General features: G+C 45.8%; 1 protein-coding gene across 1 annotated transcript; it reads left to right on the top strand.

Annotated features, from left to right (window-relative positions):
* Positions 1-4112: 4112 nt before the first annotated feature.
* Positions 4113-14730, top strand: ZNF620 (zinc finger protein 620). The gene is made up of 4 exons (XM_039230367.1): positions 4113-4222; positions 9148-9274; positions 9745-9858; positions 12189-14730. The coding sequence occupies exons 1-4, from the start codon at positions 4199-4201 to the stop codon at positions 13184-13186; spliced, it is 1263 nt and encodes a 420-aa protein (XP_039086298.1). The 5' UTR covers positions 4113-4198; the 3' UTR covers positions 13187-14730.
* Positions 14731-16521: the final 1791 nt, after the last annotated feature.

The following is a 16521-nucleotide window of genomic DNA, read 5'->3' as shown; positions in this document are numbered from 1 at the left end:
AGCTGCTGAAATGAGATAGGGATATTGTTGGGTGACATCTGGGCACTGCAATCATTATTGCCACCAGACAGATTCTGTCTGTATTGTGGGGGCCAAAAGGGCCCAGAATGTGTAAACATTCCTTTACATAGAAGTGCACAAATTTGTGTGTGTGTGTGTCTGTGTGTGTAAACTCTTCTGATTAGCTTATCTTGAGTATAAAAGCATGGCTCATGAAAGTTGAGTTCCTCCAACATACAAGGACCCACTCCAGGATCCTAGATGGGTAGCATGAGCTGTCTGATATACTGGATATACCAAGTTAACTTGCTATACCAGGACCCAGTAAGGCTCCGCTGAGCTATGCTGCACCTTATTCTGCTTTCTGTGGCTACCTTATTCTAATTAGATATTCTAAAACTTTGCTAGTTAAATCTTACCTAACCATATGTAAATGTTGCATGAAGTTTTCTCAGGGCATTTGTCATTTGCTAGCTTATGGCAGTGATAATTTGTCATTTGCTAGCCTATGACAGTGATAACTTCGCATTGTTTCCATTAGTTTCATATTTCTTTAGTTTTTACCTTTTTTGGTGTAAATGTTCAGATAAATAGACATTAAATATTATACATATGCTTTGTAAAATTAAAAAAAATATGTTTATTTATTAATTTTTGAGAGAGAGAGAGAGAACCAGTCCACAAGTAGGGGAGGGGCAGAGAGAGACACACACAGAATGTGAAGCAGGATCCAGAGAGCCTGATGTGGGGCTCAAACTCACAAACTGTGAGATCATAAGCTGAGCCTAAGTTGGACACTTAACGGACTGAGTCACCCAGGAGCTCCTTGTAAAGTCTTAAGTGTATTGCATGTAACACTTTCCTAAGAAAATGCTGAATGAAGATGTTCACACAGCCATATTGTAATTAATGAAAGAAATGACTTGTGTTACATCAAATGTTGAAATACTTGTGTTTATCTTAATAAAATTTGTGTTCTAGTATAAATTATATTAGACCTTAGAAATGTGTAAAACCTCCCCCCCCATGGAGATTAATAGTTTAATTAACTTACAATAAATGGCCTTAAGTCTTTTTGTTTTTAACACATTGCCTCATAATATGGGGAAGATGCTCTTGGTTTTTTTTAAAGTTTATTTTTATGTAATTTGAGAGAGAGAGAGAGAGAGAGAGTGCAAGCAGGGGAGGGGCAGAAAGAGAGAGAAACAGAGGATCTGAAGCTGGTTCTGTGCTGACAGCAGAGAGCTCATTGTGGGGCTCGAACTAATGAACTGTGACCTGAGCTGAAGTCAGATGCTTAACCGACAGAGCCACCCAGGTATCCCTGCTCTCGTTTAAAAGTCCTTAAAAGGAGCATCTTTGATGTGTCCTGGCTGGGTCCAAGGACCCAGAAGGGGGCTAGGAGACAGGGAAAGGGAAGGGAAGGAAAATGAGTCTTTTCTTTGCTTGGAGCCTGGGGGTTTCACTGAAGACAGTTGTCTGGCATACCTGTCTTCTCAGTAATCCAGGTGTCCTCCATAATTCACTTGTGCCCTGGAGCCAGGGGTCTTGAGTCATAGGTTGTGGGAAACTTTCATGTGACCCCACTAGGTTCTTAGATGTTATCTGTTGTATTGGAAGACTGCAAAGAAATAATTAAACCCTTGACCTTTACGAGGAGGACATACATTGTCTGTTCTCTAATGCCTGCATAAGGGAGGGATGTAGGTCCTAACAAGAATAGAAGCAGGAAAAGGAGTGGAAAAAGCAGCTTTTCATGGGGTCCCTTTAAGTTCTCCTGTTTTAGCCTGATCCCAGATCCTTTCCCTGATTCCATGTAGCCAAGTGACTCTCCTTCCCCCACCCAGGCAGAAATCTGGAAATGCGTTTTCTCAGACTGGCGAACCATAGATGTTCTTCTTTCAGGGACACCATGCACAGCGGAAAGGGCAGGAGTGACCCACCCAGTTCTAGAAAAGGATGCATACTGAATCTCCAGGCTCCTCTCCCTGCTCAGCCGTTCCTCCTACTCATGGAGAGCAGGGAATGTAGCCAGGGCTCAAGATCCTCTGGCTCCTGGGGTCCCAGATACACTAGGTTCGGCCACTCACCACTGACAAAAACCCATGGGCAGAGAAGCGAGCAGTGGGGAAACAAGAAAGGAATTTATTTCAGTGAGCAGACTAATGTCTCCAAGACTGTCTCAAAAATGATGAAAGTACTTCCAGGTTTATAAAAGGAAAATGTGGGATAAAGTGGGTGGGTATGTGCAGGTACCCAGTGAAGGTTAAAACGATCATTGTCTTGGACTCCATCACTGATAGGGTCTTGCTGGCTCAGGCCACTGCTTGTTGCTTGAAGGGGTAGTTTCGGTTCCCATCAGTGGATACTTTGCCCTATGGGTCTTTTACCTGAGCCAAGAGACAAGTTGGAAAGAAGGACCCAAGTAAAAAGTTTGAGGTCAAAATGGAGGCAGCCAGGGGCGCCTGGGTGGCTCAGTCGGTTAAGCGCCCCGCTTCAGCTCAGGTCATGATCTCACAGTCCGTGAGTTCGAGCCCCACTTGGGGCTCTGTGCTGACAGCCAGCTCAGAGCCTGGAGCCTGCTTCTGATTCTGTGTCTCCCTCTCTCTCTGACCCTCCCCTGCTCACGCTGTCTCTATCAGAAATGAAAACCTTATAAAATTTTTAAAAAATGGAGGCAGCCTAAGTCCTCTTTGAGAAGGACCATTCTTACACAGCACAGCAGTGCTCGGCTAGTAGAAGCCATGTCTCTGGAGCTATTCTAAGGAGTACGAGAATCCTCAGAGTAAAACAAAGTCTTTCCACATTGGCAGTCCCCAACAAGAGCTTCTGGGGATAGGGCGGGGACATTTGCTTGGATTGCAAATATGGAAGGAAGACAGATTGCGGCTGGCAGGTCTATCTGTACAGTGGGGTGCCCTGACATGTCTTTGAGGACTGGCAGAAGATGAGCTATAAAACAGGCAATAGGAAGGACGCCGAATCCACAGGGAAGGCTGCTGAGCCATGAACTGAAATGTTTCCAGGGGCGCTTGAGCGTCCGACTTCCGCTCACGTCATGCTCTGACGGTTGGTGGGTTGGAGCCCCGCGTCGGGCTGTGTGTGTGTGGAGTCTGTGACTCCCTCTCTCTCTGACCTTCCCCTGCTCACGCTGTCTCTACCTCTCTCTCTCAAAAATAAATTTTAAAGAACATTAAAAAAAAAATCTGTTTCCAGGGGGGACCTGGAACATATATCCAGGTATAGGGTGGGAAAGGGATCTAAGGCTAAATGTTAATTGCTCTTTCCCTAAACTGTGCCCCATATTGGAAGTCCCAGCAGCACTTGTATCTTCAAAAGCCAAACCACAATTAGAAAACAAAACAACTTGCAAGCACTTACTTTGCCAATCCACTAGCTCATTTAATTATCAAACCTCAAAAGCCCTTTGAAGTTGGTATCACTATTATACCCAGTTAGCAGATAAGGAAACAGGCAAAGAAATGTGCTGCTCCTCCCACAGCTAAGAAGAGGTACAGCGGGCCTAGGTAGTCAATAGTTTCAACCAATACACGACTGGCTGTTCAAGTGATGGGCCCCAGCCCTCTCCCCACTGCAGCGCAGCCACAGAACCCAGGCAGCTTTGGCGCATGTGGAGCAATGGTCCCTTCAAATACCTGAAAGGGCCTCCGGAAGCGGCAAATGCCAGGGAACCCTGCGTGATTCGCAGGATGCAACTCTGTGGCCCGAGCCGGCTCCACGACATCCCCCGGAGGAGCGACCGCGAGGGGGCGCTGCAGGGCCCGCGGCTGGAGCCGGTGACTCTGGCTCGGAGTTTCCCAGAGAAGAGACGGTGGCGGTCGGCGCCGGGCTAGGGAACCACGGAGGCCGGGAAGTTTCAGGTTCCTAGAGAGGAGGGGAAACGGCCCTACGTGCTTCCGGCGGAGCGGGTCCTAAGCTTTCCCGGGAGCCCGGGCTGGTCGCCTTCTCGCGCGTTCGCTGCGTCTGGGGCGCGCGACGCCCGTGGTCGCCTGGGCCCCGGGTCCGGGGAACGAGTTCTTCAATACCCGGTTCTCCAGTCCCTGGGCCTCTGTGGTGAGGGGGGCGGTACCAGGATTCAGGGAGCCCCTGGCGGACAGAGGGCGTTTGCGGGGTGCCCGGCAGCAGGGTCCTACCCGTCCTCGAAGCCCGAGGGCGCCGCGTGACACGGGGACCCACCATGCTCCAGCTCACGTGGCACCAGGTGAGCGCGCATCCTCTCCGCCTCCGTCGCCCGCCCTGCCCACCTTGACCGGCCCTCCCTCCCTCTAACGCCGCGAGACCCGACCCGAGCGAGCAGCTGTCAGCCTGCGTCCAGAGGGAGTTGGCCCGGCGTCCCGGGCCTGGGGTCCTTGGGCCCAGCGTTGGTAGAAACGAGACTGGACCCAAATTTAAAGCCACAAGAAAGGCTTTATTGGGGCTTATGCTCGAACACGGGAGAGCAGCCCAAGGGAAAGAACCCGCAGCCTGACCCTCCGAGGAGAGGTCAGGGGGAGTGTTTTTAGAGATACTTAGGTGGGAAGAGGGTGCTGTCTATGCAGGTAGGAGCAGGGATTTATTAGCACCTGCGCACCGAAAGGTCATGCATCGCATGCGTAATGAACACGTTATATCTCCACCCCCGGGCATGATTTTTAGTATTATAATGAGGGGGAAAGTGGTGGAGGTTCGTCCCTGGGGTGGATCTTGGAGCACAGTGGTTTGGACCGGTCTGGGTTTGCTCCTCGGCCGTCGCTTTGCTCTGCAAAAGCAAAGCACAAATAGGCGGTAGGGAGTTCTGCAAAAAAGTGCTAACTGCCAGCGGGCAGCGGAGAGTCTCCCAGGTGCACATGGGTCCTGTTCCCAGGGTTCCTCACGGTTTCCCAGGCTTGTATCTTTCATTTTGGATCTGTCACCATCAGGTGTGTTTGGACAGGGGAGGAGGAGTTGAGTAGGATGGACCGATGAGAATGCCCAAAGGAAGACAATCAGGGTGGAAAAACACGTGTAGTGGATGGATTGGGATACATTTGGCAATCGAGGCTGAGGAGTAGAAATTGACTACAAAGTGGAAATTTGCATCATTGCATACAGCGAATACCGTTTTCACTTCTGACGGCAAATTGAAGTCTTTCCTTGGATAAATTCTAGTATTGTTATTATTTTTTGGTAGATTCCATTGGATTTTTACGCAGACATGTCATCTACAAATAAAGACAATTTTATTTCTTTCTTTCCTGTCTGGATACCTTTTATCTCTTTTTCTTGCCTAACTGCACTAGCTCTAGCTAGTTCTAGCCTCCATTTCAATGTTTAGTAGCGGTGGTGAGAGCAGCTATCTTTGTCTTATTCTTGACCTTAGGGCAAGCATTCAATATTTCACCATTAAGTATCATCTTCACCATGGGTGTGTCCTCCCCCGCCCCCTCTCCCGTAAGTGCCCTTTATCAGATTGAGAAAGTTCTCTTCTATGCCTAGCTTCCTGCAGGAATGGATGTTGAATTTTGACAAATGTTTTTTCTATGTTGGTTGAGAGGATTATATGATTTTTCTGTTTTACTTTCTTAATATGGCAAATTACATTGATTTTTTTTCCCAAATATTCAACCAACCTTGCAGTCCTTGGATAAAAACTACTTGTTCATGCTATATTATTCTTTGACTGTATTTTGGATTCTATTTTGTTAAATTTTTGTTTAGAATTTTTGCATCTATGTTTGTAAGAGGTATTGATCTTCAGTTTTCTTTTCTTGTAATGTCCTTGTCCCATAGAATGAGTTGGGAAGTATTCCATCCTCTTCATTATTTGGAAGAACTTGCATAGAACTGATTACATTTCTTCATTAGGTGTTTGGTAACCAGTGAAATCATCTAGGTGTGGAGTTTTCTTTCTGACAAGTTTTAAAATACCGTTTCAGTTCCTTTGTAGATACAGGGGTGTTTTGTTTCTCCTTGAATGAGTGTTGGTGATTTGTGTCTTTCAAGGAATTTGTCTAAGCTGTGGACATTAATGGCATAAAGTTGTTCATAATAATTCCTTATTATCCTTCTATTATCTGTAGTGGCCATCTTTTTTATAACGAATATTGTTGATTTGTTTCTTCTCTCTTTTTCTGATTAATCTGACCAGAGATTTGTAAATTGCATTGGTCTTCACAAAGAACTAGTTTTTCGTTTTGCTGATTTTTTTCTCCATTTTTCTGTTTTATATCACTGATTTCCACTTGGATCTTTATTTTGTTTGTTCTGCTAAGTTTGTGTTAAATTTATTATTTCTCTAGATTCTAAAGGTGAATCTGAGGTCACTGAAGACCTTTTTTTCTTTTTAAATTTTGTAACACAGGCATTTAATACTATAAATTTTTTCCTAAGTACTGTTTTAGCACCATCCCTCATTTCGGTACATTGTATTTTCATTTTCATTTAGCTCAGAATACTTTCTGAATTCTTTTGTTTTGTTCTTTGATCTATGTGTTGTTTAGATATGTGTTGTATAGTTCATAAGTATTTGGAAATTTTCCTTGTGTCTCTGTTATTTCTAATTTATTTATTTAAAAAGTTTTTAACGTTTATTTATTTTTGAGAGGTGAGCTGGGGAGGGGCAGAAAGAGAGGGAGACACAGAATCCAGAGCAGGCTCCAGGCTCTGAGCTGTCAGTATGAGCCCGATGCGGGGCTAGAACTCAGGAACTGTGAGATCATGACCTGAGCCGAAGTTGGATGCTAAACTGACTGAGCCACTCAGGCACCCCTCTGTTATTTCTAATTTAATTCTGTTGTGGTTAGTGAACATTCTTTGTATGACTTGATCCTTTTGATTTCTTCTTTATAGCCCAGAGTATGGTCTACCTTTTAAAAGGTTCCTTGGACACCTGAAAAGAATGTTTATTTTGCTGTTGTGGGTGGGGTGCTCTGTAAATGTCCACTGAGTCAAGTTGGATAATAGTATTGTTCATGTTTGCTACATCTTTGTTGAGAGGGCTTATGGAAATTTCCAGTTACAATTATGGGTTTGTCTCTCTGTGGAGCTCTCCCCACTGTGGTGTTCTGTCCGGTACACTCCCGCTGTCTTGGTCTCCTCAGAATCCACCAGAGAATCTGCCAGGCTTTGCCTCATGTCCCCCTCCCTGTGTTACAGCCCTGAAACCCTTCCAAGGAAGAAGCGTGGGGACTCTTAGGGCTTACCTCTTTATCTCCCATCTCTTGGGGACACTGTCCCTTGTTGCCGTTTGCCACTAACCTGGGCACTTGCTTGATGTAATTTGTCTTGTTTTGGTTTAGGCAGGATAAACCCGATCCCTTTGACTCCATCTGGACGAGAAGCAGAAGTTTTCACTCTCAGCATTTTTAAAAACATTTTCCTGTTTGGGGCATCCTGCTGGCTCAGTCAGTAGACTGTGTGACTCTTGATCTTGGGGTTGTAAGTTCGAGCCCTGCATTGGGTGAAGAGATTACTTAAAAAAAGTCTTTAAAAAAATAAAGACAAAACAAAACAAAAGATTTCCCTCTTTGTTTTCATCAGGTAGTCTGTTGCCATCTCAACTCCCCAGCCCTCTTGTGTGTGTTGTGTTTCCTGCTCTGTAAGTCTTTAGAAGTTTTTATTTTTTTTAAAATGTTTGTTTACTTGAGAGAGAGAAGTGAAATTAATAAGAGTTGGATGTGGGGCGCCTGGGTGGCTTAGTCGGTTAAGCGTCCGACTTTCGCTTAGGTCATGATCTCACGGTTCGTGGGTTCGAGCCCCGCGTCGGGCTCTGTGCTGACTGCCAGCTCGGAGCCTGGAGCCTGTTTCAGAGTCTGTGACTCCCTCTCTCTCTGACCCTCCCCTGCCCACGCTGTCTCTCTCTCTCTCCCTCCTAGAAATAAATAAAAATATTAAAAAAAAAAAAAAAAGAGTCGGATGCTTAACGACTGAGCCAGCCAGGCTCCCCTAAGTTTTTTTTTTGTTTTTTTTTTTTAATGTTCTCACTTTTCCGAGACTTCTCAGTGATATGCCTTTTTGTAGGTATTTTTCATTTACTGCCGTAAGTACTCTGTGGGTTGCTTCTCCTCCCTGTTTTTATTTTTATTAAAAAAAAATTTTTTTTAATGTTTTATTTATTTCTGAGAGAGACAAACAGATAGTGTGAGCAGGGGAGGGTCAGAGAAAGAGGGAGATACAGAATCGGAAACAGGCTCCAGGCTCTGAGCTACCTGTCAGCACAGAGCCCGACATGGGGCTCGAACCCACGAACCGTGAGATCACGACCTGAGCTGAAGTTGGACGCTCAACCGAGTGACACCCAGGTTCCCCTCCCTGATGTTTTAATTTTATTTATTTATTTGTTTTTTTTTAAATTTTAAATGTTTTTTATTTATTTCTCAGAGAGAGACAGCATGAGCAGGGAGGGTCAGAGAGAGAGGAAGACACAGAATCGGAAGCAGGCTCCAGGCTCTGAGCTGTCAGCACAGATCCCAGTGCGGGGCTCGAACCCATAAACTGTGTGATCATGACCTGAGCCGAAGTCGGATGCTTAACCGACCGAGCCACCCAGGCGTCCCCCGTCCCTGGTGTTTTTAAACAGATAGAATATTTTATCAAGTTTTAAAAAGCAGAGCACACTTTAAAAACCCGGAACTCATCCTTGGTTTTGTATGATGATCAGTCTCCTTTTTGTTTGCGTCCCCCTCTGCCAGCAGTTAAGATGCAGCTTTCTCTGCTCTTCTGATTTAGTCACTATTCGTCCTAAGATTCTGTCCATGCCCCTAGTTTACTCTCACTCTTCTGTTGGGCCTTTGTGTTATTGTCACTTTAGGGAGATTAGGGAGGGAGTAAAGTGCTATGGGCTGTGTTTATATAGCTGTGCATGTACACACAAAACCCAGGCAAAGGAGCCGGAGGGGCCTACGGGCACGTAGCCCAGGGCCGGGCCAACTCGCACAGACATCAGCAGGCGAAGGAAGGGGCTGTTTGTGGGGATGACCGCAAAGGGGTGCACTGAGTCTTGGGCTCGCCTGTTGCCGAGGGCAATGCTGGCCGCAGGCTGGCTCCCGCGGGGAGGAGGGGGCACAGGAGAGCTGCCTTGTCAATGCCACCACCCCCAGTGAGTCTCTGCCCCAATACTTAGGCTCCTCTGGCCTCACACAGGGCTTGAGCAGGAGCCTATTGTTTCAGGAGCCAGTGACGTTTGAGGACGTGGCTGTGTACTTCACCCAGAACGAGTGGGTGATCCTAGACCCTTCCCAGAGGGCTTTGTACCGGGAGGTGATGCTGGAGAATTACGCAAATGTGGCTTCTCTGGGTAAGACGTCTCTCCTTGCTGTTGTCTCCCTCTGCTCTTTGTGCATCTGGTTTCTTCCTTAGACATTACGGCCTCTCTGACCCTCATGGGCGGTCGCTACGAAGGCTGAGCTCCCCAGAGGCTACTGGGTGGGGAGAGTTTCAGATCCTCAGGTTTTGAAACCTGCTGTGCCTCTGGCTCCGGGAGGGACTCTCCCATGCGTGGAGGGAAAGGGAGAGCTCTTGGGAGCTCAGTAGGGCCCTTTGGCCTCAGTCTTTCAAGTTCTTTGAAGAAGATCTGGGGGTGAATGGGGGGTTATTCCAGGACTCCAGCCCCTTCTGTGGGGGTTTTCTGTCCTCCGGATGGCATAGGCTGACTTCTCTTCATTTCCCTCCCTGGCTCAGTGAATGAAGAAAGAAAAAGACAGCCAAGAGGGGACGCTGTTTCCTGATTCCCTTTATCTTTTGTTCCTGTTTCTTTCTCCTGGGCAGCTTTTCTCTTCACCAGACCCGCTCTGGTCTCCCAGCTGGAGCGAGGGGAGCTGCCGTGGGGCCCGGAGCCCTGGGAAACTGCGGGCAGGGAAGCCCTCGGAGGCTTCTGTCCAGGTGAGCATGAGAACCTACCGGCTGCCTTTTCTGCTTGGCCCGCTTGCTGATTTTCACATTTCAGTGTGTATGAAGTGCTTCTTCTCTTGTGAGACTGTCTTCTTTCCTCTGGAATCGTTCCATGTGATTCTGCGTCCATGGTGGTAGCCACCCACCAAATGAGGAAGGCCAGTCTCCTCCGAGAAAGATATGGCTGTGAGATTTCTTTGCATGTTCCTCTTTGCCTCTCCACCTCACCCCCTGCTCAGGGATGCCGACTGACTCAGCAGCTGTTGAACCATGACCGCTCGAGTCCTGTCTTGTGGAAACAGTGAACTTTTCCGCCAGTTTGTTTTTGCGAAGATGAGAATGTCAACCATCTTGGAGGGAAAATAGACTTCTGGGATCTCTCTGGCCATCCACAGCTTCAGAGTACATTATTTATATGGGAAAAGTTTTTTGTAATGTTTATTTATTTATTTTTGAGAAAGAGAGAGAGAAGGAGAGAGAGTCAGCAGGGGAGGGATGGAAGAGAGGGAGACAGAATCCCAAGCAGGCTTCACGCTGTCAGCAGAGAGCCCATTGCCAGGCTTGAAGCCATGAACAGTTGAGACCATGACCTGAGCTGAATCCAATAGTCAGGTGCTTTCCCGACTGAGCCACCTAGGTGCCCTGGGAAATTTCAATTTTCAAAGAGAGAGAGAGCGAGAGCGAGCAAGGGAGGTACTGAAAGAGGGAGAGAGAGAAAACCCCAAGCAGGCTCCTCACTGTCAGCACAGAGCCTGATGTGGGGCTTGAACCCATGAACCGTGAGATCATGACCTGAGCTGAAACCAAGAATCAGACACTCAACCGATGGAGCCACCTAGATGCCCCACATTTTTTTTAAAGTAAACTCTATCCCCAGCCTGGGGCTCAAACTCATGATCCTGAGATCAACAGTTGCATGCTTTACCAACTGAGCCAGCCAGTCTGTTATGAGTTCCCAAACACTGACTTAAATAAAAATAAAAAATAAAATTTTATAATTTTAAAAATTATTTAAAAATAAAATTATTTTCCTAATGGAGATTTTCACACATATGCAGACACCAACACAACACACTCCGTTTCCCTTGCTTCTGCAGCCACCTGAAGCATGTCATCTTCTCCTCCACTTAAGAAAACTTTTATTTTAACAGCTGAACTTTTGAAGCAAAACTTGTCACAAAAGAAAGGTGAACGACTTCCTCATTTTGAAAGGTATTGATACAAAAATTAAAAATAACATACTGTATATTTTTGCCTCTTATTCTGTTTTACCCCTTCTCTGCCTATTAAAATTTGTGGGCTCTTCAGACTTCACAGAGAATGGCCATGAAGAATGCACAACTCCCTGGCTACTCCCAGCCTTGGGTTAAAATTGTGCCTTTCAGATATGATCCCAGGACTTCAGGCTCTCTGGATAAAAACAGTGTTTTCCAAACTGTTTGCTTCTTGACACATGAGGTTGCCCTGGCCTAGTGCTAAAGGTCATATTAGCCTGCGGAAGGCCTTCATAGCAGAGGGAAAATAGCCTTAGGCTTTCTCTGTCTGGTTAGTTTTAGGATTTCACGTTCCTACTGTCACATTAAACCGTATATACAGCCTGTACAGCCTTTTAGGAAAATCACAAGAGTCATTACCAGGTCCTGTCTGAGGCTTTTGTCCATTCTTAGAAGGGTTCTTCACATGTGCGGTGCTCTTTTATTTTAGAGGCAAGGCTCCAGATCTCCTTTCCTTCCAGCTGACGTGGTGTTAGCCCTGCGCGGTCCCCTGAGTCACACCGTGGGAGCCTGCTGCTTTACCAGAGCCACCTTCACCAGACAGAGATCATTCTCTTCTCAAAGATTACGACATGGATAGTGTTGTAAAACATAAGCAGCTCGTAAGGAGTTTCAGTTGTGGGACCTTTGTGGTCTGAGGTGCTTGATCTGCCCTTTCTTGAACCTGGTGGCCTTCCTCTGACCTCAGGGGCTCTAGCGGCCCCTTCTCTCTGTCTGCCCTCTTATCCAGCCCGTTCACTTGGGAGAAAGCCACTGGTCTTCCTGCCCTAGTAGGTAACACTCTTTGCTGTTTTCTAGTCTTTTCCCTCCTTGTGGGAATGCCTCCCGGCCTTGCTTGCCTCCACCCGTGGAGTCTTCATTTCACTTGTGGGGCTTTGCTGTGTGGTGACGTTTGGTAGCCATTTTGTGTGCGTATTAGAAAATAGCCACACGGTCAGGGTAGATTAGAACCACTTGCTCCTGTTTCCCCTTCAGCACAAGGAGTTTCTTTTTGCAACATCAGAGGCTGACACTTGTGTGTTTTTGTTTTTGTTTTTGTGATACCAGGGGGTGAGACCAGAGCTGAGAAGGAAGAATCGACTCCAAAGGAACACATTTCTGAAGAAACAGAGTCCCACAGACTGACGTTAGGAGGGCTGCTGGGGGACGTTCCCCAGCACTTGGACTTCGGGAGCAGCCTAGAGCAGCAGCAGGGTCACTGCACAGCTAAGAAGACAAAGTCAAAGAGGGGAGCTTTCCCAGACGGGCCGGCCAGCTCTCGCGAGGCCTGCACCGTGGAGAGTGTGGAGAAGTGGGAGCAATTTGGGGAAGACGTTAGTGTCGGCACACGACTCACTACGGATCAGGCAGTTCCTAGTGGTCAGAGATCATATGAATGTAGAAAATGTGGCAGATATTTCAGTCGAATGGCAGATTTTCAGGGATGTCACGCTGATGAAAGGTCTTTTAAGTGCAAAGAATGTGGAAAAGCCTTCAGATATAACTCATTACTAGTTCGGCATCAGGTAATTCACACTGGAAAGAAACCATTTAAATGTAAAGAATGTGGGAAAGGTTTAAGTTCGGACACCGCCTTGATTCAGCATCAGAGAATCCACACTGGAGAAAAGCCCTATGAATGTAAGGAGTGCGGCAAGGCCTTCATCAGCAGCTCCGTGTACCTCCAGCACCAGAGATTCCACACGGGGGAGAAGCTCTATGAGTGTAATGAATGTTGGAAGACTTTCAGCTGTAGCTCGAGCTTTATTGTCCATCAGAGAGTGCACACTGGGGAGAGACACTACGAGTGTAAAGAGTGTGGGAAACGATTAAGTTCCCCCACGGCCTTGACTCAGCACCAGCGCATTCACACGGGGGAGAAACCTTTCGAATGTAAGGAGTGCGGGAAGGCCTTCAGTCAGAAAATCACCCTGGTCCAGCACGAGCGAGTTCACACTGGCGAGAAACCGTACGAGTGTGAGGTGTGCGGGAAAACCTTCAGCTGGTGTGGGCGATTCACCCTGCATCGGAAACTGCACACGCAGAAGATACCTGTGCAGGAGTAGGGCCGTCTGTGGCGGGGGGCGCTGCGCCTCCTTGGTTCTCATCGTTCTCATGCTCTTCACGAGCACGCTCTTTACAGGGAGAAAGGAAACAAACCCCCAAAGGCACCAGCGTACAAGAAATGTAACTGGCTGATCCCTCGTGGGGTTAGTGGTGTCCCTGAGTGCCCCGCGAGATGGATGAGGGAGGGGTGTGTGGGAGGACCTGCATCAGAGAACACCACTGTGAATGATCAGGCTTAAGGAGGAGATCTTAAAAAGTTTCTAGACAAGACAAAAGATCAGGAATACAAATGCGTTGGGCTTCGTAACAGCAGGCTTGAAAGTTAGAGGACAGTGGTGTATGCCTTCCAAATTCTAAGGGAAAATAACTTCTGCCCAGAATTCAGCATCCTCAAGTGTGAGTTTAGTATAAGGTATTTCAGACCTTTTAGGTCTTGAGTGTTTTTTGCCCATGGATCCCTTCTCAGGTGTGCAACAGCAAAAAAGGAGTCAACCAGAAAAGAATGGACACCCTGTCACCATCTGTATATTAGGAGTCCCCTAAACTCGGAAACAAAGGGCCCTTGTCCGCGTGGAGCCGTGTGCACAGTGGAGGACATTCCTAGTAGGGTGTACATTTTCAGAGACCTACCTCAGGTGCAGGGCCCACCCACGCTACACACTCTTTAGTTACTTACCACCACTCAAGTTGCATTCTGTGCCTTTGCAGAAGTTGGGGTGTATGTACCCTATGAGTCAGATGCAAGGCCCTATCAAATTCATCCATCTCAATGCTGTTCTTTATCGTGGAAAAAGTGGCCATTATTTTCTGTTACGTGTGGACGCAAGGGGAGGTGTAAATGTGTTCTGTCATAGCATCCCTCTTTTGCAAGCTGCTTGATTTTACCCAGTACGGGAAGCAGAGTAGTGGGTAATAATACCGAGATGGGCAGACTTTGTTATGAGTCCAGGTGTGTTAGCTTGGTTAAGTTACAGACACCACTAATTTCCTTAGTAAAATCTGGATGACCGTCTACCTCATATGTTTGTGTTGAGGATTCACTGCATTAATACACGCCATAGTGCTTCGAACAAGGAGTAGAACGTAATAAACAAAAGTGTTATTTATTATTATAGTAACATTGCCGAGCTCTGGCTTCTGTATACACCTGTGAAGCAGTCACCACAGTCAAGGTTATAAATAGCCGCAACCCCCCAAACATTGCTTGTGCACTGCAGCTGCTGATCAGCTGTCAATTTGGATAAGTTTTGCTTCTCTAGGATTTTATATAAATATCATATTGTATGTACTCTTATTTTTGGCCTGGTGTCCTTTAACTCAGCATAATTATTTTGTTATTCACCCATGTTGCGTGTGCATTATATCTGGTTGTTTTCTCTTTTTCTTTTCTTTCTCTCTCTTCCCCTCCCTCCCTCCGTCTCTCCCTCCATCCCTTCCTAGCAGTATTACACTATGGATATACCAAAATTTGTCCATTTATCTCTTGATGCCCATTCGGGCTGATTCCAGTTTTTGGTTATTATAAATAAAGCTGCTATGAACATTTGTGTTTTAAGTCTTGGTAATGACATATGCTTTTATTTTTCTTGGGTAAGTAGGAGTGGAATGCCTGGGTCATAAGGTAAGTATATATTTACATTTTTAAGAATCTTCAAAACTTGTTGAAAAGTATCACTTTATATCCCTGCCAGCATTGCATGAGACTTACACTTCCAATACATCTTTGGCTATGCTCAGTATTGCCAGCTTTTAAATTTTAGGTATTCTAATAGTGTAATGCTGTCTGACGATTTTAATTTGCATTTCCCTAATGACTAATGATATTGAGCATATTTACATGTGTTTATTTGCCTTCCATTATGTCTTAGGTCAGGTGTCCATATCTTTTGCTTGTGTTTTTATTGGGTTGTTTTCTTTCTTTTTTTAAATGTTTATTTATTTTGAGAGAGAATGAGCACCTGAGAAGGGGAGGGGCAGAGAGAGTGAGAATGAGAAAGAGAGAGAGAATCCCAAGCAGGCTTTGTGCTATCAACATGGACCCTGACCTAGGGGTCAGTTTCATGAATTGTGAGATCATGACCAGAGCTGAAATCAAGCGTCAGAGGCTTAATCGCTTAATCCAGGTGCCCCTGGATTGTTTTCTTTCTTTTTCAAAAATTATTTTGTTTTTTGTTTGTTTATCTTGAGAGAGAGGAAAAGTGTGAGGGGAGAAGGGCAGAGAGAGGGAGAGAGAATCCCAAGCAGGCTCTACACTTAGTGCAGATCCTGCCTTGGAGCTCGATCCCCTGAATGTGAGATTGTAGCCTGAACTGAAATCAAGAGTCAGAAGCTTAACTGACTGAGCCACTCAGGGGCCCCTGGGTTTTTTCTTTTTGGGTTGTTTATCCATAAATTGTGGCTACAAGTCTTTTTTCAGATATGTGATTTCTAAACCTCTTCTCCCAGCATGTGGCTTGTCTTTTGATTCTCTTAGCCTTTTGAAGAGCTGAAGAGTTGAATATTGGTGAGGTCCAATATATGTTTGTTCTTTTATGGATTATGCTTTCAGTGTCATATTTAAGAAATCTTGGCCTTACTCAAGTTTATAAGGATTTTCCCTATTTTCCTTCTAGAAGTTTTATTTATTTATTTTTAGTTTATTTAGAAAGAGCATGTGTGTATGAGGGGCAGAGAGAGAGGGAGAGAGAATCCCAAGCAGGCCCTGTCCTGTCATCATGGAGCCTGATGCCGGGCAGGGCTTGATCCCACAAACTGTGCAATCCTGACCTGAGCCGAAATCAAGAGTCAGATGCTTAACTGAGCCACCCAATTGCCCCTTCTAGAAACTTTATAATTTTAGATTTTATGTTTAGATCTCTCATGTTTTTAAAATTTTTCATTAAAAGAAAAAAAATTTTTTTTTTTAAGAGAGTAGCACAGGTAGGGGAGGAGAGCAGAGGTGGGGAGAGAACCTTCCATGATGCAGGCTCAGTCCCATGACCCTAGGATCACAACCTGAGCCAAAATCAAGAGTCAGATGCTAAGCCCATTGAGCCACCCACGCGCCCCTCTTACTGTAGGTTTTATAAGTGTCAAAAGTTTGCCAAAGTTTTGGCCATTCTAGGTCCTTTGCATTTCATGGATTGTAGAATGTTTGGCAGTTTCTACAAAACATCCTCGGATTTTGCTTGAGATTGTATGGAATCTATAGGTCAATTTGGGGAGGGGGGATTCACATCTTTTCATAGTCTTTTGACTCAAAAAACATGGTAAACCTCTCCATTTATTTGGATCTTTATTTCCTCAGTATTTTGTAATTTTTACTATATAGGTTTTCACATCTTTTCTCAGATTT

This window comes from Hyaena hyaena, unplaced genomic scaffold (genome assembly GCF_003009895.1).
Source record: "Hyaena hyaena isolate Hyena2069 unplaced genomic scaffold, ASM300989v1 scaffold_45, whole genome shotgun sequence".
Lineage (NCBI taxonomy): Eukaryota > Metazoa > Chordata > Mammalia > Carnivora > Hyaenidae > Hyaena > Hyaena hyaena.
Note: the sequence above shows the minus strand (reverse complement) of the source record. Positions and strands in the feature narration are given on the sequence as shown.